Here is a 23,194-nt window from a genome sequence, read left to right as displayed (position 1 = left end):
TAGTTGATCTTGCTAGAAGATTTTCTTATTTTTTTAGCAATTCGTTTGAGAGAAATTCAGCCAAGTCTGCTTTATTATCATCGTGTGTGATATACTGTTCCCATATTTGCGGAAGAGGAACGTTTGGACTTGTAATGAGCTTCCTAATAGGTGAACGCTTTCCTTTCCTCTTAACTCTCGTTGCCTCTTTGATAGATTTACTTCCAAAGTATCGATTAAAAGTCACATCAACTCGGGTAGTGTTTACCTTGAAATGCCTTAAAACAGATGTAACAAAAACAGTTGCATATTGTCCAAATGTTGGACAGTCCTTAGGCTTACCTAAACTCTGTACTAGCGCGTGTCCATCAATTATTGCATATGTTGCATCAGTCGTTTTCTGAACAATTTGAGGCGTCACTATATCATTGTCCTTTGTAAGCATTTTGAGTATGTTTGATTTCTGGGTTTCATGCATTTTCCCACTAGCCTTTGCACATGATAATGGCACATCAGAAATTTCATGTTCTAGTACAGATGTTGTTTCTACGGCTATCCCTGAAATAGCTGCCTTGAAAAGTCTCTGCATTAGCTTTCTGTCAGTCTTTTAAATCTTTGTCACTTTCTGCTTTTCACTGACTGTCTTCTTATAGAGATATGCAAAAGTTTTGGACTGTACCTTTTGAATAGTAGCATACAACTCAACATTCTGCTCTTTCAGCCTTTTCTCTGCAAATTCCTTAAATAATGTTTTACCTCGACTTTCACAGGTTAATAAATCATCTCTGATATCATTTGTTGCAACGTCCTTAGATGCTATTGAGAACAGTCTGTTCTTCCCTTCATGCACTCCGAATATAGCATATGAAACAAAGAGCTGTATCATTTTTTGATGCACTCTTCCTCTGAAGAAACTCTCGAACAAGTTCCATCTGCTCTGTTCTTGAATATTCCAATATTTTCGACATCATCATGTTGATTGAACAATTTCATAGTACTATTGGAAACCTCAGATCTTACTGACCACGTAATACAAAACCTCTTGCCTGGTCCTGTCTTGTTATTCCAATAATACCCCAGTCGTTTTACACATTCTGTTTATCTTCTCAGTAGCTTGGTCGACAGGTACTCCGTTGAATGCTTTTTCCTTCAGCCTGACTACAAAGTGACCTTCAATAAACTCTTTGAACACTTCAGGTGCAACATATTCTAATGCTTTTATGCCTGCAAGATATACAGGAACCCAACGGGCATAGTTTGTGTGGTCGTACACCATTAGCCACGGTAGCGTCTCGGAAAAGGCTTCAATATGAAACAGCCAATCGCCTATTCTTTGCGCTTTAGTGAACTTCAGAAGGATGTAAACCAAATGTAGGTAGGAATTACAAATACAAAAGTTCTTCACTTCACTTTTCTCTTTGTTGAATTTATCTAGTAATTCACCTATCTTTTTCTCCTTAACTGCTTCAAAAAGATTATCATTTGCTTCACGAATATCATCTTGGTTCAAGCGACATTTCATTTCAAAAGCAACCTCTAACTCTTACTTCATATTCAAGTTCTGGATTTATTTATTTTTTTCCTTAGATTCTAACCACTGACGAAAATATCTTAACTTTAACCTCCAAATCGCCTCATATGCAAGCATATGGCCCATAACCGCACGATTATATGCATTTCCCTCCATAACCTTAGTAACAGCATTTAGTCCAAATACACCTGCTTCAAGGAATACGTCCTCCAATCCTGAACATTCCATATGTTGACCGATCGCGCAAGGGAAATTGAAGCATACATGAAGTCCTCCCATCATGAAAATAACATTCTTGTAACGTTCTTTATTTGCGTATAATATTGCTTTGCCTTTGCTGTATAATGGCTGGTCAGCAGTTATAACAGTGTATTTCTGTCCAACATGCCTACTTATTCCTTCAAATCTATTTATGATAGTTACGATTGTGTCGAACTCTTCCGCCAGTGCACACAGAATAGATAGCATTATAGGTCTGGTTAAACTATGACTTTGTTGATATGTTGCTTCATTATATGCGCCCCAGAGCGGTACACACTGTTTTCCAGATGATGACTGTCGAGAAATTAGCAAGGCCAAAACTGTGCCATCTGTTATTCTTTTCGTATCGATTGTCCAAGTTTTCATATCAAGAGCCGTGTAGGTTTCTGTTGGCGGTGCACGCTTATTTGCTCACATTTTGGAGTGTTCGATGGTTTGGTATACATCCATTAGCTCTTTTTCAATGGGCTTTGTGCTATCAATGTTTTCAACAAACCTACTTTCGGAGTTTATTGGTCATCTTTTTTAGGTTGCCATGCCATAACTTGAGTACTGTGAAATGTTTTTTTTCCATCAAGGGTTCACTCTTATACATCTATATTGTCACAAGAGTAGTGTGTTAAGACACCCGGCGCGATTGATGACGGAATGAATAAATACCCGTTTTGTCTGTACTTCTCTAGAAGGTTATTAGCAATAGCATTGTCAAATTCTCTTATTGTTACTATCGGAATACACTGATTGGCTGCTTGGAACAGATTTACAAGTGTATCTGAGCGAGTTGCTTGATGCAGCGTTAGTCCAAGTCAAACTTATTTAGGAGTCAGTTTCTTCCATTTAGAGACACCGTAAATAATATCCTGGTCAACACTCAAAATACGTTGAATATTTATCTTACTTTTTTTCATATGTTTCTGAACTCATAATTTTTTCCACTGCCGACATACCTCCAAACAAAATAACCAGAAACAAATACAAACTATTTGGAATAATGTTCTGCACAGTCTCTCCGTTGATACTTTGCCACTTTGCTTCATGTCCGGGAGATTTCTCAAAGTCACTTCTTATTTGAAGAGAGACATGGATCAATTCTTGAAAGAGATTTGTGTCTTGCATGAAACGTTCACTACTTTTTTCTCTGTCATCTGATAATTCCTCTGATTCAGACTCTGAACGGCTAGCAAATTGATCGGATCCAGTTTCCCGGTTTAACGAATGACTTATTACATAATCAGAACCGTCACCGGGGTACATAATCAATGTCATATGCTGTTTGAGTGAACGGACAAATTTAGCTTTATCGCTGAGCCTTGCTTCTATGTCACAATAAAATGACTGTCTAAGCGAAATGTATCTAGCTGGAATTTGAGAACCAATATTTTTTTAAATATCTGTATATGTTTTTCACACCATTACCATATCAAACACATGACCATGCTAACCGTTTAATCAAATGTTCCATAGCAGCGTCAACTTCGCTTTTTGCTGAGGACGACTTTTCATTTGTTCTCCGCTTGAATTTATTCAAACATCTGTTATGATACTTGCCTTCAGCGGCCATAATATCCCCTATTCCCTAAAGACGAGCTCTCATTATATAATCACATTTTGCTCGATTTAGAATATCACTTGATCGGAAGAACTGTTGACCTTCGTGTAATTTTTCATTGGTATCCTCCTGACAGAACATGCACATTTACCAACTGATGGGAGGATTTGAGCGTCGTCTAAGTTGGCTTGTTGATTGTTCTTCATCGTGATTTTCAGTTGTATGACTGACCTTTAGCTGCTGCTGATATCGTCTCTTAATGCGCGATATATTAGTTCCTGACGTAAAAGCACTGTAACAACTTTTGTGCCATTTCAGATCAGACCTACTTGCCCAATAGTCAGAGTCTATGAACCTTTCTAATCTATCAAGTGTTAATAAATAATTATCATTGTGATATTTTCGTCGCAGGGCAAAGCTATCTTTTAATTTTTGTCTTGATGCAGGTGTTGGGTAAGTTCGTATGATATCATTTTTCTTTTTATCCTGGCAAATAATGCACAGTTCAAAGTTTGTGGAAGTATCTGCTTTCCTTTTTATAATTCCCATTGGTTTTGGACTCGTTATATTTGTATTCAGTCATGGATAATTACCCAAAAATACACAATGTATACCAATATGTTTTAAGATATATGACAACCATTTACTTAAGTAATTGCACTGTTTTTTCGTAAGATTCTCAATGGTACATTCGTCTCATGCATATCACAAGTTTTGTACCAAAACCCAGGATGTCATTTCAATAATCTATTCAGTGTTAAAGTGGCATTCCTTATATATCTTGTATTACAATGCCAGGAAAGTCATGATTAAAATGAGACATTCACAGTTACATAATACAATATTAGATCACACAGTGGCATACATTTTAAAACTAAATACTCAAATAAAACGGGCAAAGTGCAATATATGACAACTCATGAGCATCTACTTGACTGGAAGGGATACAAAATCAGAATAATATATACCTTAAATGCTGCATGAATCACTATCAATTGCTACAAATGAGTCTTACTTTTTGCTTGATACAAATGGCGTTTTCCATTTCAGGGGCACTTACTCTTCATTAACTTTCACTTACAAAGCCTGGCTATTTTCTGTATTGGGTTTTCTGTACAAGCATGAAGTCAACAGAGGGATTAGATCAGCAGTATAAGATATATGCAGTTTAAACAGGGTGAAGAATGTACACTTTAAAACAATGTAATAAGGTACTGAAATACACAAATGAGTTTCAGTCTTTTTTTAAGCGTACGTTGTACTTCATTATATTTATATAATGGATCCTTTTAATTTTTGTTTTATCTTTACAAATATGTTTATAGAATCAACAAAATTTAGAATAAACTATTCCATTATTTAAAAAATACTTTTAGAAAATAATTTTTTATTATGTTGCTTTTCAATGCCTGTTGTCATGTTTATTTTGGCATAAAAGTGCACTAAATGGCCTTTTGACCTATATACGTAAACACTAGAATAGATCAAATTTTAATAAGCTCCATGCAGGTTCATTTTCAGACAATATTACTGCCTTAAACTTTTCAATTTCGGATATAAATCACAATGAGATGCATTTCATCTCATAAACAACTGAAAACTGTACCCATTGACCTTTGACCTAATAAAAAGGATGTCAAGCACCTGAGAAGGTGACATCCCCTCTAGATTTTCAGTAGAGGGTATGTAGATACTAAAAAACATAAAAAGAAGCCATGCCTAAAAAATGCCCACCAACTTTTTTTCCAGGCTCTCTTAGATGCCATTGTCGTGAACACGAGCAATGTAAGGAAGACGGGTCATGTAATGGCGAGTGCGCACCGGGAATGTTCGGACCAGGATGTCAATACGGTAAATATATTTTCTCATGGATGGTTTGAATATTGAAGGGGATGAACGTCAATGATGCAACAGTCAGATTTATACGAGGTTTTGATATGGCGATGTCATTATAGTGAAGATGGCGGAAATGTTATGAAATTTTCCGAACAAGCGGCACTGAAGTTGTATTTAGGTGAGTGGTGCAGGCGAACATTCAGCTGAGGATAGAGTTTATCTTGCTGGATCGCTTAATGACACCACTATCCCATTTGTATAACAGGGGATGACCAAATTACGGTTGTCGTCGATTAAGAAGCTAATAAATAAAATATAATTGTTAATTTCAGGAAGGATTCAAATAAGCATTATGGTTCTACAAAAATATGGTCGGAAAAATAGTAGACTACAAAGTTCCAGACGTCGAATTTTACTTTATCGAGTAAAGCATTTTAAAGCAAAATAAACTTCTATGGCATCATGGTTTACCAGCGCAACAAATTGAAGACTGATTACATTTTTGGATTAACGACTCCGATGACCTTATGTGGATCAAGCTTAACAAACACCAATACTTTCTAGATGATTCGTTTGTTGCATAAAGCTACATAGTTCTATAATCGAGTGCGATATTTTATTTCTATGACAAAAGTTCTTTTGATAAAATATTGGTATTTATTGTCAAAAACACGTGTAGAATAAATATCAAATAATATTGTACGATGGATTTTAATAATCGTGCGTCTACACTTCCATATAATTCCATAACGATGTGGTTAACGTTTGTTAACTTGACCAGATTTTCTCAAAACATTTGCGTTTATATCAACGTAAATTTATTTATAGAAATATGAAAGAGCCTTCGAATATTAAACGACAAAGAAGAAATTATGGAATTGGCAATTGTACTTTTATTGGCAACACAATTTTGGAAAACGAATTATACATAAAACTTATTTAAGCACAAACAGTAACGAAGATTGAAATGAGAACGAGTACAGGTTTGTATGGAATAAAGATTACACAGATGATTTCGTCGATAAACATAGAAGTGAAAATATTCAAACAAATTCTTTCTCAATTTTCGGCGCATTTGACCGGTTTATTGGACAGAATCTGAACATATGTATAAACGACTTTGTTGAAATTATTTACGGAGTCGCATGTCCATTTTGAAGAAAAAATCAATGACTTCTTTTGATCAATATTTTGAGCCTCATACATGTACCGTCTACTTATGTTTTCTAGCAAATGATTCGAACTTTCTATGCATAGCAAGCATAGACAAAATGTTTGAATGTGTGGCTTTCTTGCTTATTTGTTTTCATTTTTAGAAACTTCATTCGGTTTATGATATACGTGTCTTATTATGATTTACCCCAGTGTATATTTTATAATTGCATACACTTTTCCTCTAATCGTTTTAATTACGATTGAGTTTGTTAAACATAATACAACGTATATGATCCGAAAAGACTTACCCGAAGAAGTCCTACAGTTCTTTTCAGTAGGACATTCGCATCGGCCATCGGCATACCCCCCCCCCCCCCCTAATTTATGTGTTCAATATATACTGGGATATCATAATGTCTCTTCAGATTAATCTAACATTTGAACATAACTGAACGAACGTCTCAAAGTAATATAGGCGTTCTCCTAATATAGGTAAAACTAATATATAAATGCATATGTAGAGTGTGTTTCTATAATTTAACATTCAAATCCGTATGATTTGAACGCCCCACTTCTTGGGAATGAATGTTGTATAAATATATGTTTCTATATTTATTGTGTTCCATTTGCATTTATGTTGTCCCCTTGACGTATTGGATTAAAATAAATAGCTAATATGTATATAAACAGCGATATAGACAATTCATATATGTGTAATTTTAACCCAATGTATATCTATGAAGGGTTTATGTAAAATTTAACGCAACCGTAAGTTAGTTCAATACTCGGTCCGTTTTAACCAACCAAATCTTAGACTTAAAATAACGAAAATTCTTGAAACTGTAGCTTTCTTATAGTATAACACAGTATTGTAAAGTTCATAATAACATCGAATTTAACAGCTCTAGCTTCACAATTCTTCATGTCAAACTTATTTATAAAATAAGCAGCATATGTAACCTCTATATTTCCAAACGCTGGACTTCTTTTTGTTTTATTCTTCGTCTATTCTTCATTTGTAAGTCTCAGGATGGGTTGGTCAAAACGGGCACAGGTGTCACTTTCGTTAACTTACCCTTTACGGAAATTCTATAGTTTGCCGCGAACACCTTCTGCGATCATGCCGCAAACATCAGGCGAACATGCCGCGAATGCTTGGATGAAATAGATACAAGAATTCGCGGGCTATTCGTTTGGTGTTCACTTTTCACATGCAAATTAGTTTTGCCGCGAACAGTTCCCGCGAACCTCCTGCGAACATGCAGCGATCCTCCTGCGAACATGTTGCCGCGAACATCCAGTAAACATGTTGTGGCGAATATCCAGCGAACATGTTGCCGCAAACATCCCGCGAACAAGTTCCTGCGAACATCCTGCGAACAAGTTTCAGCGAACACCCCGCGAATAATGAATATCAAGCAAACCCCTGCCCTAAAGGATTTTCTGCATGCCTGTTCATTGAATAACAAAATGAAGGTGAACACAGAGAAAATACAGCGAAAGTTTGAACATATATATATTTATTACAGTAATGCCAGTGACAAAAGTTTAAAAACAAATTCTAATTCAAAATAAACAAGAGCGATCCGTAATCACGTGTCACCTGATGGGAGCCAATGTCAAAAATGGGCATATTCAACAAAGGGAGATAATTTAAAAATTGGACAAGCTAGAGTTATGGTTCCTTGACACTGCACTTCCTCTTAATTAGCTTTATCAATATATAAAGTTAAATGCTGATATCTTCCATACTTTTGGAGTTATGGTCCGGACAACGATTTTAAACAAAGAGAAATAAATAAAAAGTGGAACCAATCAGAGTATTGGTTCTTGACACTTTCTCTTAATGAGCTCTTTAATTGAGTGAAGTTAGAAGTCAATACAATCAATAGTTTAAAAGATATGCTCCGGACAAAATTTGTGACGGTAAATGAACAAAGGGAGATAATTCAAAAATTGAATCACTCAGAGCTATGGCTCTTGTCAATGCACTTCTTCTCAATAGGCTCTATAACTGTGTGAAGTTTCAAGCTGATACTATCAATAGTTTCAGAGATATGCTCCAGACAAAGTTTTTGACGACGTACAGACAGACGGACAACGGCGAAGTGATCCCTATATGTCGTGCCTACTTTGTAGCAGGCGACACAAAAGTCTTACTCAGTCTAATAGTACAAAACTACTGGGTATGTGTAGCAATACATAAATTTACATAATATACACGGCAACTTTTAAAATTTAAAGTGACAGTTTACATTTTCTTTCATAATATTTTGAAACTTAACGTTAACTTTTTTAAGGGTTAAATTTTCACGCAAATAATTGCATTTCATATAAAAGTCATTGTGCAAGAAGTAACCAAAATAAAACATGTCACCAGCCACATGCTGCCAGGCTTAGCACAGAGGCTATAGTTTTCAAATTGTTTCTTCAACACACTCCCATTTTCCTTTCTGGCGCATATTTTAGAATATTGAACACCATGCACTGCATCCAGGTCCTTTTTGGTATGAGGTATACTGTTCACATGTGCTATACAGAATAAAAAAAATCATAAAAAGGTTATAGTGAAGAGTTATTTACATTCAAACTATAATAAAAGTGAATCTATAATCAATATCATAGGGATCTTACAACAGGAAATGGACTGAAAATTCTGCTTTTGTTAGCCTAACTCTGCATGGTGATTGGTCTGATATTGTTCTGTAGGACGACTATCTGGGGTAAATTAAATAAGACAAAAGTACTATTTAAAATCCAAATAAGCCCCGACAAAATAAGATACTTCCCACAAGTGATTATTATACATAAAAACGAGCAAATACTGACACAATTAATACTCATTTAATGTACAGTTAATGCAAGCACAGTACCTTGAAGACAGAATACACTGTTGTCTGTTTGAAGCTTTTAATTTCCAGCATTCGGTCGTGGAGCAGCCCACTCTTAAGTTGAATTGTGCCATATGGGGGACATTCATAACCCTGAAATCGGTCTGTTTATAACAATAAGTTACATAAAAAACTTAATTTATAAGCATCTGCATTGCATATGTTATATTACCACAGCAGATTACTATTTATTGTAGTATTTGATTTCTTTCTTTTTTTTAATAACCAGATTTATTCTGCAAGCGAATTATGTCAGTTAGAAATCTATGTTCTTTGGCATGGCAATTATTTTATTAGATAATGAAGACTTTGTAACACATTAAAGCTTGTTTTTATTTATTGTACATAATCATATATCTTTTTGAGATTGTCGCAATGTGTACCACACATAAATACATAATTTCCAGTAAAGTGTTACATGAAATACTCCTGGTACGAAGCCCGCAGGGTACAAACTCCCGAAAGATAATTCCGTTTTATTTATATCTATTAAGCAATTGATAAAGACACCTTTTGAATTATTCCAATCACATCAGTTAAAGATTTACTTAACTACCAACTTATTGCACGGATTGTTTATCTTAATTTAAACTCCAAATAGCACAAGCAAAATTTACACCACGAAAATATATGACACATTATTGCAATAGAAATTATTTGCGAGCAACAACATCTTTTATCCTATACTTTTCATTATTCTTAAAAAGTGTCTACCTGTCTGTTCGTTTGTAACTGTTTCCCAAGTTAAACAGTGTATAGTAAACTCTGCTGACCACAATAATTTTCGCCAAACGATTAACGATTTAAATAAAATAACGCCGGAACGTCATTTCCGACGAAATCGGCATTTCCAATCATCTATTTTCACGACTTGTCAAAAAGTCGATCCGTGACAAACGCGGGCGTTTCCAGAAATTTAAAGTGAAAGAAACAATAATTGTAGACAGCGACTACACTTCGGGAGTTTATATAAACGCACAGAAACAATGTCTAGAGAAGAACGTGCCCAGTGATCGTTGGAAGGCTAATTGAACTTTGTGTTTTGTTGGAGAAGTTACGGTTTTGAAAGAGCTGTGGTTTTGGACCGGTTCCATTGACAATAAACAACATTGAGGGAGAGCCTATACGAAGTATATTTGGCTAGTTGTATGTAAGGTGCACAAACATTGACTGTTTGGTTGTAAAAAAGTGCCTTAATGCAAAACCTACCACCTACCTGCCAAGAAGTGAAAATAAAAATCCAAACGCATACCATGTTTTGACATCAACACAAAAACTTGACACAGGTAATTGTCTATGATTACTTTTTTCTGATTATATTAAAGAATTGCACTTATAATTTAATATTTGATATAGGCATTGGTTTTTGTCTTGTTTTGTCAAACACTTACATTTTATTGATTCCAAATTTGCTGTATATTTATATTGTTGTTGTTTTACTAATTCAAAGCCACAGTCCATAATTTCAATGCACTCAAGAATGGTTCTTTGTGACATTCAACTGTCAGATTCATGGAGGTTAATAATAAATACTGCACCATGAAATTGAAAATCATTTTACAAAATTGAACTGTACATATTTATTTATAATTATTTATTAATCAAGTTTGAAAGTGTTCATCATATAAAATAGTAGTAATGCCAGGCTTTGTCACGAATGTCTGAATTAATAAAAGCGATGAAACTTACACACTTTGGATTATTTCACACTTACTATTAAACACTTACGTCAGGTGGTACTCCTATACAAGTGCTTGTTTATTTGACCTCGGTATAGAAAACAATTGTTTTGTTAAATAACGTGAAGAAAATGTTGTCAATTATAGTAAATTGTAGATGTCATTTCTTTCCAGGAAAAAGGCAAGGCGAGGAGGGAACTATCGGGGGCAGTGACCATTTAAAACCGTCGAAAAGGCATGTCTGTTGCTATGGATACTGCATGGCATAAACGGGGTTTTGACAGCCTAAAATATAAGTTAATTGTAACAAACACTTCATGTCAAGCAATACATTGTCACTGAAGCAAAAATATACATTTATTTTTGTTTAAACATATACAGGAATATGTACGTCTGTCTGACCGTCTGTCTGTCAGTTTGTTTTAAACTTTTGAAATTTTTTAGATATCAACTTCAAACTTAATGCACGAATAGTGCACACACATTATTACATATGTACAATAGCTGCATTTTATATTTCGCCTTTTCAGTTGTCCTTGTTTTACTGTCCAAGTTAGTTGTCAGCGGTGATATTTAGTTCTCTTTCAGCCACAGTTCTAGTTTTATTATAAAGTCAAATAATTTTTTTAGCACACACATTCTTGATGTCCAAGCAAAAGTATGGAGGGAAGATAGTTAAGTATGTCATGTCTCATCGTATCTGTGGAACGTGCCAGTGGTGGCGAAGAAAACGGACAGGCCAGGTTGTACGTGCACATGACTGTGTCCATAATCACTCTGTCAGTTTACTGGAGTGTCAGTGGTGAGAAGGGACTTAAGGAGCTTATTGAAGAGGGCACGCCTGTTGAGATTTTAGAGGGTGATAATAATTTAGTTATTCGCGTGAAAAGGAACTTAAACCTTACACTACAAAAACTCTTTGATAAAAATCATGTCAAGAACATTTTCATAATGAAGAACTCAGACTGTCAGCCCAGGGTCACAAATACCAAGAAGGTTTTAGAGACACTTATTCCAAACCTGGCGGAGTTCTTCAAAAATCGGCCATGAAAATCATGTTTTTATTTTGTATATAATAATAAGTTAAAGGTTATCACTATTCATTGATGAAGCTATTTTCTTTTTAACTGGTATGTTTTAATGATGTAATGTGCCATATTTATTTAATTTGAATTGTTTTATTTCCCCTGTCATATGTTCAAGTCTTTTATATATTGAAGAACTCATTTCATTTGTAATTTCAAACTAGGGTAGCATTTTGTAGGTTCCATGTCACGCATGAGATGAGATGTATGTATGTTTATGAGTTAATTATAGATGGATAACCTTGATATGATGCTGTTTACGTTTGATTCTTATTCAACATGTTAGTCGTAATTTCATATTAATCTCTGATATGTCATTTTCTGTGGGATTTTTTTTAATCATGAGGTGACCATGTTCCTGGCCTGAGTCTAAAAACTGACTATGACAATCACTGATATGGACATGGTCAAAACATTGTCTGTTTAGAGACGGGTTTTTTTGCTCATGAAGTGACCATGTTCTGCACAAATGACTTAAATGACTATGATGACCAGCGGTATGGACAAAGTCAGAACAAGGTTGCAACATGGTCATTTTTACATGTCATTGTTATAACTTTGAAGTGACCATAATCTAGATTAATTACCATCATCTGCTCATGATTTGGACATGGTCAAAACATGGTTAAAATATGGTCTTTTCATTGCCTTGGATTTCTATGATAGTAAAACATCACCATTTCATTGCTGACCATGGTCCAGACATGGTCATCCATGATATGGCAATGGTAATGTCCGCAGGGTACCTAGAAAACAATATTTAAGCAGGCTTTCTGAAGTAAAGAGCAAGTTGATGCGTGAGCCATCATATTTCCCCGTGTCACAACCAAATTGGTAAAGCAATTATAAAGGAATTGAGACTAGTCCTTGAAGTGAATATGTCCTAAACAGTTTAAAAGCACAGTTTTTTAAGTTCCTCCAGCGATTATGTCGCAAATAACAAGAAGAAAAAATTTCCAAGTCTTCCAAGTGGATATGCCTCGAACAGTTCATAAGAACACAATTTTAAAGTACTCTGGCGAATATGCCGCGAACAGTTTGCAAGAAGAACAATTTTCTTCTGACGAATAAGCCGAGATCATTGGTCCTCCCGCGAACATCCCGTGAACAAACATCAAATCAATCGCAGGATGTTCACGGCTAGCCGCGAATATCTCGCGAATAGTTGCTGCGAATAGCTGTGTTCGCGGCATGTTCGCTTGATATTCGCGGCATGTTCACATATTTTCGTCTATTTCGTAAGGGTATATTTGATTGGAATGTTATTCGTACGGGACTATCAATAATCACGTTTTTTACCTAAAACTATATATTATATGTCAGAAAAAAATTGCAAGCCCATATTTTGTGATCATACTTTTTAGAGAGTTTGGTAATCGTTCTTGTTGTCGTTGCAGTATTTGTAGTAGCTGAAACACTAGTAGTGGGCTGTAGTATAAGTATTAGTTTGCTCTTTATTTTAAATAAACAATAAGCTTCCAGTTATATTTCAGATTTCACTGACTCTTTCGATACTTAATGTTGTGTTTTTCTTATTTCGATTCGATTATTAGACTTACTACTGAAAATGTAGCTCAAATCATCATACTTATAAGGATTTTTGTAATGCTGCTTTCTGGTTATTTCGTTGAATGCGCTCCATGATTATTCGTTCCCATGTCACAGACCGTTTAATTTCAAATACATTTATCTTGTGTGTTTCCTTATTTATAAACGAACAAATAGCTACTGAGTGATGTCGGGGACAATCTACCCATAAAACTATTTCCCCTTTGCAGAAAAACAAACTGGAAAAATAGCACTGATGCTTATAAAACGGCCTAAACGTTGTGTTCAAATATTACGAAGATGCTACGCATATTAATCCCACTTTTTACATTTGTGAAAATGTTTCTTCTTTGAACATTTTTTGAAATTTCCAACAATCAAAGCCTCAAATAAATTAACATGTACACTCTACCACTTATTTAATAAATGTCAATACATATCACATATTTAATAAATAATAATTGAATTCTCTCTTAAATCCGACTGATGTATCATTTACGTTTACCCCCTTGTATTGGCATCCTTAATATTATTATTTTTAGTAGTAGTAGAAATAATAATAATAATATTATTTTTATTTTTTTTGTTGTTGTTGTTATTATTAATTTTTTTTTTATTGTTATTATTATTATAATTTTTTTAAATGTTTGTTACTTAAAAATGAATAAAAATATATGTTCGCACAGATTTTCCAATCTGTGTAGTGGTATTCAACAATATTATTTTCATTTTATATCAACATAAATGTTTGTGTACATACGCAAAAATGCGTTTGTACCAGCAATATAAATATATAATGGAAACAAAATGTACTACAACACGCATACATTTGGCACTATTATAATTCAGTGAATGACTATACAAGTATTAATTTTTTAATGAATATAGCTACAAATCTATCATAGCATGTATTTGTTTTTGCAGTTGATATCGCACACGAGCATCCCAAAATGGCAAGACATTCGTCCATCCCAAAGTATGTAACTGTTAATAAATATGCTCCTGCGGCTGTGGACTATGACGCCGACACGTGCAGTGAAACAGGCAATGAAACCGGGTATCAATGGTGGAGAAAGTCGTTCCCTTACAATGTCACATTCACATACATCGAGTTTCACTTGAGAGCGGATCATGCAGGTATATGACGAAATATTAACTCCGCGTTTACAAATCCTCCGTAAAATATGTTAACTATAAAGGATTTCTTATTATGAACGGAGGTAATTGTTCGTACTAAAATACTTTTGATATGTAAATTAAACTATTCAATTAAAATTATATCTTTATAAATCGCCTGGTCTGTTACATAAGTCGATCAATTTCGCAAAATAAAAAAATCAAATTGAAAATGTTCAAGACATTTGAAGGAATTTGATCCAATTGCCGAAATTATTGTATAAATCCTCCTCCTCCTCCTTCATCATTATCATCATCATCATTCTCATCATCATCACCATCATCATCATCCTCAAAATCATTAACATTTACAGGACGATTTGTCTATCCCTTGCTAGTCGCCGCATAGATGAAACCACAATGTCATTTTTTTGACAATTACCTAATTTACGAAACCGGTCACGTCTCTGAGGCAACATGCTTTTGCGGTGTCTTAGTGCTTCCATTATCTGTTTGTGTTTATTTGTTTGTTGTTTTATTTTGCTCCATTTCCAAATTGTAATTGTAATTAACATGCTGAATAACGGTCTCAACTCAAAATCGCTGAAACTGAAAGACTAAATTTGCTGTTAAGTTCGAAAACAACAAATTTTGTATTGCAGTCCTCGTGATTTTCAGTTATTTTAAATATCTTAACCATCATAACAATTTCACTTATACGATGAAGCGCATTTCGCGGATCCTGCGTCAGATTAGTATTTTTTTTTGTATTGCAGCATTCATGTCACACTATCGAGTAAGTGTTGCGAACGTTTCTGACTGGAACGACAGATACGAGTGGCCAAAGGACATAACTTGTTACGAAACTCTAGTTAATGACTCCCGTATTCCACGAACCAGAGATAATCGAGCCGTATTAGGTGTGTTCTGTAACCAGCCCGTGGTGGGAAACACCATTCGCATTGAGCTGAGGAGATCCCATACACAGCTTGTTCTGTGCGACGTGTATATCAGTCAAGGTATATTTTCACATATCCCTTTGTTGTCTTGTTAATTCGGTACATGATACACATGAAAACATGTATAATTCTTTAAGAACTTATAAAGATATGTTGACATGTTTTTATTGAAACAACTAATACAGCATAAAAATCCAAGCGAATGTGACTGCTCGATGTAAGATTAATTTAAAAGGTGATCTCTGTGAGAAATAAAAAAGTTTGAAATTTGATACATTTATTTTTTTTCCCTTACATCGTTTGATATAGATTTATTTGTTTCATGAAATGTTACACGCGTAATTCTTACTTGTTTAACGACTTGCAATATGTGTACTTATACTGGTAATACATGTAGTGCATAGTTATCATGACATAAAGGTAAAGCCACTTCACTGAACACCCTGTATAGTACTGACTAGACATGTAATATGAAGCCAAGCCAGTATTGGGGACAAAAGATAGCAATTCGTATATAGGTACATAAATAACGACTCTTTACATGTAGCGTTCTTTTCGATTCCTAATTGTCATACGCATGCGCGCACCGATGATGTCATTAATTAAAACAAAACGAATACCATTTTCAAGTTTTTGTGGATTGAACTACACAAAATATAGGCGATTCAAGTATGAACACAGTCTCACTCTACATTCAGCATGCATGGTCAACCAAAATAATGGTTCACATGCGAAAAGTTACTGCAAGCGTTTTGTGATCTTCGTGATCAATTTGTAATTTATGTTTGATTTTTGAGCAGGAGAAACACTAAAAACATTGCTGCGTTATCTACCTGATAGTCGATATCAACTGAAAAAACTGGGGGTCAACCGTTGAGATTTTTTAATGAATTAGAACGTTTGGACGCCCCTTTAAATATATCGCATATATGGAAGGTTGCATGGCACATAAAATGTCTCTACAAATGGAATATTTTCGGATTAAATAAACAGGCAAATAAAACCTCCAGCCTTTAATTATGATATTTACAGCCGAGAAAATAGTTTATGTGCTGCTCAGTATCAATGTATCCCTATTAATGAGCAATGGTTCCTTGCCAATTGAAAATGTTGAAACCGCATACATTAATGACATTCACAATATTTCATAGTGTTCAACTGAAATCATTGCGTTGATTTTTTTTTTAGTACTTCTCCTTTGTGTTGTATCTTTTGAAACCAAATCATGCCTAAGATTGCTACTAATAAAACCTACTATCCATGAAACAAAAACTTGAATGATAATTAACAACTTTGCCACATACCAGTGAATAATATGGGGAGTACCAATAAGGCCGCGGCACGGTAAAGTTATGTCGATCTGTTTCGGTGCTTCCTAGCGCAGGTGGCTGACCCTGATGTCAACAACATATAACGTCTGATCTTCTTAAGGCAGTTTCACTGCTTGATTAGTGACAAACACTTCAGATTGACCAACAAGCAAAAACGTATGCATGGAAGTTGGAGACATCTGCAAAGTCACATGTAAACCACTTGAATATTGTTCAATCTGAACAAGAAGCGAAACGAACATATGCGTTAGCACGTGCAGACAAATGTAACCCAATAGACCGTCTGGTTGCAAATCCATTGCTTTGTTTCATTATATGTGCCACAAAGAAATGTCTTTACTTAATTAAGAGATTATTGTGCTCTTCTGGACAAGGAGCACACCTTTTGTCTCCTAGTGCTGCTTCTGGAAACGGACTGGGAAATATAATCCGTAAATATAAAAGACGGAAAATGTACGCGACTTAAACTAATTAAACAAACGCTAGTTCAAAACTATTATTAAAAATTTATGCGAAATAAATAGTTGTTTTTTTAATATATGTAATGCATTTTTTTCCATTAGTAACTGTTCTTTCCACAAGAATGTGTTGGTGCAGAGCGCCCATGCCATTAACTTCACTCGAATTATAAAATCACACAATCAATGCTAAACAAACATAAATGTACAACTTTAAGACGTTTCAAAAATTATTTAGGCTGCCGAAAAGCGAAATGCCTTTTCTTATACATTTTTAAATATTTCCCATCCATAAAACTTATATCAATGCCTTAAGCGTGGTTAAACTTCAAGGTTTCTCGATTTATTATAAAACAGACTGAGCTATCTTTCTTAAATAGCTTTTAGTCACGTGCCCTTAAAATACAAGATTATAATTTTTAAAAAGCGCTTTTATTTGGAAGATAAGCGCCACAACTGCATGACATGTTGCGTACAGGCACACATTATGTATGGTCAACACCCTACCTCAATTCAATGGTTTGTGGCTTTTAAGATATTTGTCTGAAGGTTAATATGTAATTCTTAAACTCTGTACTGCTTTATAATTTTTAGACTTTTTGATTAAGCGTTTATATAACTATTTTCATTTTGAATTTTACTTAATTTCACTTTCTTAATAATTTACGTTTCAGTAAAGTGATTTTATGTTAAATACAAATAACATCGCAATGCGTTATGCTGTTGTGTTATTATACCATAATACCTCGAAGAATATAAACATGTTCGCTAAAAATACTTTTCTAAAGCATATTAATGAAAATTAAATTTAATACGTTCTATTTTGAATGATTGGTCTGTTTTTTCACTTTGCTACTGTCGACCGACATATACACTTGAGCATAACATAGCCGCCGACTGTCCTCATGGCTGTCTGAACAGCAGTCGGTGGCACTCTGGATCAGCAGACGATTTATTTCATAAATCAATCTCTGGGTTAATAGTCGCCATCTTTCGAACTACTTTCAAAAGTACAACAACAACAATAACAGTAGAAAACAATTTTAATTGCGAAAAGTTTAAAAATTGAGTACATGTGTCAAGGTTGTTGAGTAGAATAGTGTTATTTTCAACTGTGTACGAAGCATGTGAACTGGTAGTGGAATAACCGAATTGTTGGTGGAAATGGAATTTAGAAATATATCTAATAATTCATCATTTTTCATGTCATGATCGTGTAGAATTATCATCAGCATCATTTCTGTGGAACATTGCAATATTCAAAATACGAGTGTTTCATAGCTATGGTGCTTTTGACATAGTTCACTAACCATCAAGACTGAAATGATTCATGCACACAGGTAAAGTAAATAATTGAATTTGTGCAGAATGTTTATTTTTTACAAAATATTTAATTTAACCAATTTATTTTAGATAGATTGCACTGAAACTCAAAGTCTAAAGCTTAGTAAGACACTTAAGCCAGTTTTCTGAGAAGAAAAAATACTTGTTCAGAGTATAGCAGGCTCATGCGGCGTCTGGTTTATTTATTTGGCCTCGGCCTTTAACCTGGGTCGCTTTGATTTCAGGTGTTTAGCCCCCATATCAACAAGGCTTTCTCGACCCTATATGTACTTATTCATATTGTTTAAAGATTTTGAGAACCCTCGCTCAGTGCCAGTGGGGATAAAACAGGGACCTTCTTATAGCTAGATGAATGCATCAAATATGCCAGCAACACTTTATAATCAATAACTTTATAATTGATGATTCTGTTCTTTTAACTACATTACTAATTTACCAAAACAATGTGAAACACATTTTTATGCTCCCAAAGGAGGCCATATAGTGATCGCACTGCCCGTCTGTCTATCCGTCACACTTTGCATTTAGGTTTGGAAAAAATGCTCATAACTTCTATGTCGCTTTAGATGTAACATTCATATTTGGTATGCATGTGTATATGGACAAGGCCTTCCCATACACACACAAATTTTGACCCCTTTGACCTTGAACTTAGGGTCGGCGTTTAGGTTTTGAACAATGCTCATAACTTCCATCAAAGCGTTTATCGGGGGCGTATGTCATCCTACGGAGACAGCTCTTGTTTTTGCTACTGTCCTCTGCACAAACCATGATATATCTGCATATATGCATCCAACCAAATCAGTAAAACTATTTGTCACTTAATTACAGTAAACTTATTGCATGTTAACTTTTCAACAATATATATATATATATATATATATATATATATATATATATATATATATATATATATATATATATATAAACAGATCTTGAAAAAAACACACATCAAACTTCAAATTGTTTTAGTAAATTATAGATTTTAATTGGTATTGTGACATTGACAACACTCATGCATGCGACTATACAATTATACAACTATGGAACACATTATTTATGAGAAATTCCAATACATTAACATAACGTCTCAGATTTAAGGCAGATAATCTAGTGCTTTTTTGCTGCCATTTTTACTATTACACATTTTTTCATTTTATGTTATGATGCATTGATCTTGTTTCTAAATTAACCAAGCAATCGTGTTAAACTTTTGAAGAAAGATGTTGTCTGATAAATATTGAAAATATAATCACTACAACGTGAACAAAATTCAGTTTAATACTGTGACCAACGAAGATTTGCCAAAGAGCAATTCAGATCATGATTTAAATTAAATACAAGTAATATGAAAGTCTGCCTATTGGATCCCAGTTATGACTTATGTGTCAAATCTGCACATTAATTTGCCCTTGGCCATGTAGAATTGGGGACTAAATACCATCAAGTCATGTAAAAAGGAGCAGGGTATAGCACGCTGCTATTGATCTCTTGAGCTTTCACATGAATTTTACGGGTAATTTTCATACAACAAATGATATTATATAGTGTAATGATAAAGCATTATGAGCACAAATTATATCTCTTACTAGTTAAGAAAATTTATATAAAAAGGTATTATTAATTGTTAAAACGTTATAAAAGTTTATTTCAATTCACTTAAGCATTTAATTACAAGAACAAGTGGATTTTATGTCCATAACAATACATGTTACAGTATTGGCATTGTATTTATCTGCATTTGATGTGCATTTAATACACTTAAAAATGCAGACCAGACACACTTCTAACAGAAACAAATGTATTTTTTCTGCATTTTTCCAGCATTAATACTCTTCAAGTGTATCTTTTATCATCCCAAATACACTTTACCAGGAAAAAGGTATGTTAAAATGCATTTTTAGTTTGTTTTAAGTATATTTTCAAATGCATTAAGACACTGTTTTGCAAAAAATGTTGAACAAAAACTTGAAAATATTTAATATACTAAAGTGAAGTAATAATTAAAGTTTTGTATGAGCATCAAAAAACAGTGTCAAATTCATACCAGTGCCTATTTAGTAGCAGTAGGCCTTATATGGTCTACTTGTGGTAGAAATAATGCATTTTGTATAATACAACATACATAAATTAAAAAATATAGCTGCCCATACAGTTCAATACAATGTTCAATTAACTACACTATGCAAAGTTGAAAGATGACATCAAGCTTGGAATAATCTTTTCAATAATGTATAATATGCTGTTTTAATTTATAAGTGAAATAGAAATTAACTCTAGGACCTAGGGCTACCACATTTTGTATGAAGTGAGATATAGTAGTCCTCTACAAAGATTGCTCAAATTATGCCCCTGGGGTTAAATTTGACCCAGCCCAGAAGGTCACAAAAGTGTACATGTGCTTAAATAGGGCCTATATTTAAGTATTTGCACATGCAGAGAAATTTGTTTCAGCCTTTTTTTTCAGCAGTGGAGCGATACAGGGCCATCATGGCCCTCTTGTTTAAATACTCAAAAAAATGAAACCGTGTTCATGCTTGCATGAACACAGTTTGTAAATGCTGTCAGAATAATAAAATATGCAATTACTATAAATACAAATGCCAGGGAAAAGTGCTTTTTGTACTAAAAAATTCGAATGAATATTACAATAATACATTCTGAATACTTTGGTATGTAATTAACAGTTTTGTCTGAGAAAATCACTAAATTTTATATATTTATTCACATTCACATAAATCATATTTCAAAAACATATAATTACTTCAAATCCTTTCACACAATACTGAAAAAAATGCACAGTTTCTGATTGTTATTGATTCTTTATTAATTTATACATGTACCATTTTTTAATCTTGATGCATCCTCAATTGTATTATGCACATCTTAATCTGTTTTAACAATTATAATATAAAGATTAAGGCTGACTCAGTAAAATAATAATCCATGATTTCTGCAGTACTTGCAGACAAACTAGGAATACTGCTCTGATATTATCTATCTATCTAATGGGATATTAATTTGGCTTCAATAAAAAAAATCAAAGCATACACATGTATATAACGTGTATATATATATATTAGTTATATTAGTTAAACTTAAATTGATTGACCATCGATAAAAAGATATAATAATATATGTATATATATATATATATATATATATATATATATATATATATATATATATATATATATACTTGTAAAACTAAAAATTAAATATGTATGTTTCTATAACATCATTTAGGACTTTTATTTTCAGACAAAGTAGAGTGATGCTACAGTATCCAATTGTAACAGTCAATTTTGGGAAAATCAACCTTATAATTATTTTCTGTGTTGGTCAATGTCATAATTGGTATAAAATGTATATTGAACTGGAAGTTTTCTTTATTTTAAATGATAACATTTGCTTGGTCAGCCGTAATTGTCACAATCAAGTGGTCTTTTTACACTGAAGTTTTCTCACTGACTATGGGTTTGTTCCGAGAATGAGCCACACAAAGTATCGTTGGGGAGATGAGTTGTCAATTTTATGTTTATCAGTCTTTCATAATCCAGTATACCTGTAAAAAAGTGAATTTGTAACTAATAATCACACAATATACACAATTAAAATTGTATGCATTTAGATTTATTTAGTACTGCACATTAATCATTTTCCAAAAATATGTAGCAACATTATATTATATAATGCTGCAATACTAAAGTAATTAACTAATTAAAGGTGGCTGATGTGTAATGGATGTGGTGTCCACCTAATGATCTGGAGGTCACTGGTTTGATCCTCAGTGTTGGAGCATTCTTAAGAAATCTCCAAGAGACACCCAAGTACTGGTTCTAGACCCAGGAAACGAACTCAAGAGCATTTCACATACATGTATGTAGTTAGTACTTTAAATTTAATTAAAAAATTGGATAAAAAATAAAAACTGAAATCCTTATTAATACTTTTTATTTTGAATCAAGTAAATGTGGAAATTCATTACAAATAATGAGAAAAATTTAAAAATTCTACTTTAAAGTAATCATGATAATTTAGATTATTTTCAGAATATTTAATGATGATAATGATACAGTTATATATTACCTAAATGATAAAAATAAAACATGTAATGTTAATTTATGAAAAAAAAACGTTTTAATTTTATCAATATCATGGTAATTACAACTAGGTACAGGCAATAAGATCAGAAACGTGCATTAATTATATTAATGATCAACCCAGACATCTGTAGTGATTTATGGTCACTATTTTGATTAACGTTCTATACATGACCTGTCATAAAAGGTATTTTTTAGCCAGTACTACAATCGGCAATGATAGTCTGTATTGCATACATATTCCACCGTCTATTATCGATTCGCTTCCTCAAACTGAACAATATTTAATGTTTACATCGCGAAACGTAATGCATCTAGTTTCACTTTCGGTTTGGTTGGTTTTGTAAACACCGTAATTTCATCTTAAAA

General features: G+C 33.6%; 1 protein-coding gene across 1 annotated transcript in view; it reads left to right on the top strand.

Moving 5' to 3' along the window:
• Window positions 1-23,194, top strand: part of LOC127882459 (uncharacterized) — a 152,474-nt gene that overhangs the window by 94,766 nt on the left and 34,514 nt on the right. Inside the window, exons 38-40 of the mRNA XM_052431098.1 lie at window positions 5,070-5,171; window positions 14,439-14,651; window positions 15,407-15,649. Coding sequence (XP_052287058.1) covers window positions 5,070-5,171; window positions 14,439-14,651; window positions 15,407-15,649 — 558 coding nt within the window. The remainder of the gene's footprint in view (window positions 1-5,069; window positions 5,172-14,438; window positions 14,652-15,406; window positions 15,650-23,194) is intronic.

The sequence above is a fragment of the Dreissena polymorpha genome, chromosome 5 (genome assembly GCF_020536995.1).
Source record: "Dreissena polymorpha isolate Duluth1 chromosome 5, UMN_Dpol_1.0, whole genome shotgun sequence".
In the NCBI taxonomy this organism is placed as follows: Eukaryota; Metazoa; Mollusca; class Bivalvia; order Myida; family Dreissenidae; genus Dreissena; species Dreissena polymorpha.
This window is presented reverse-complemented; position numbering and strand designations above follow the sequence as displayed.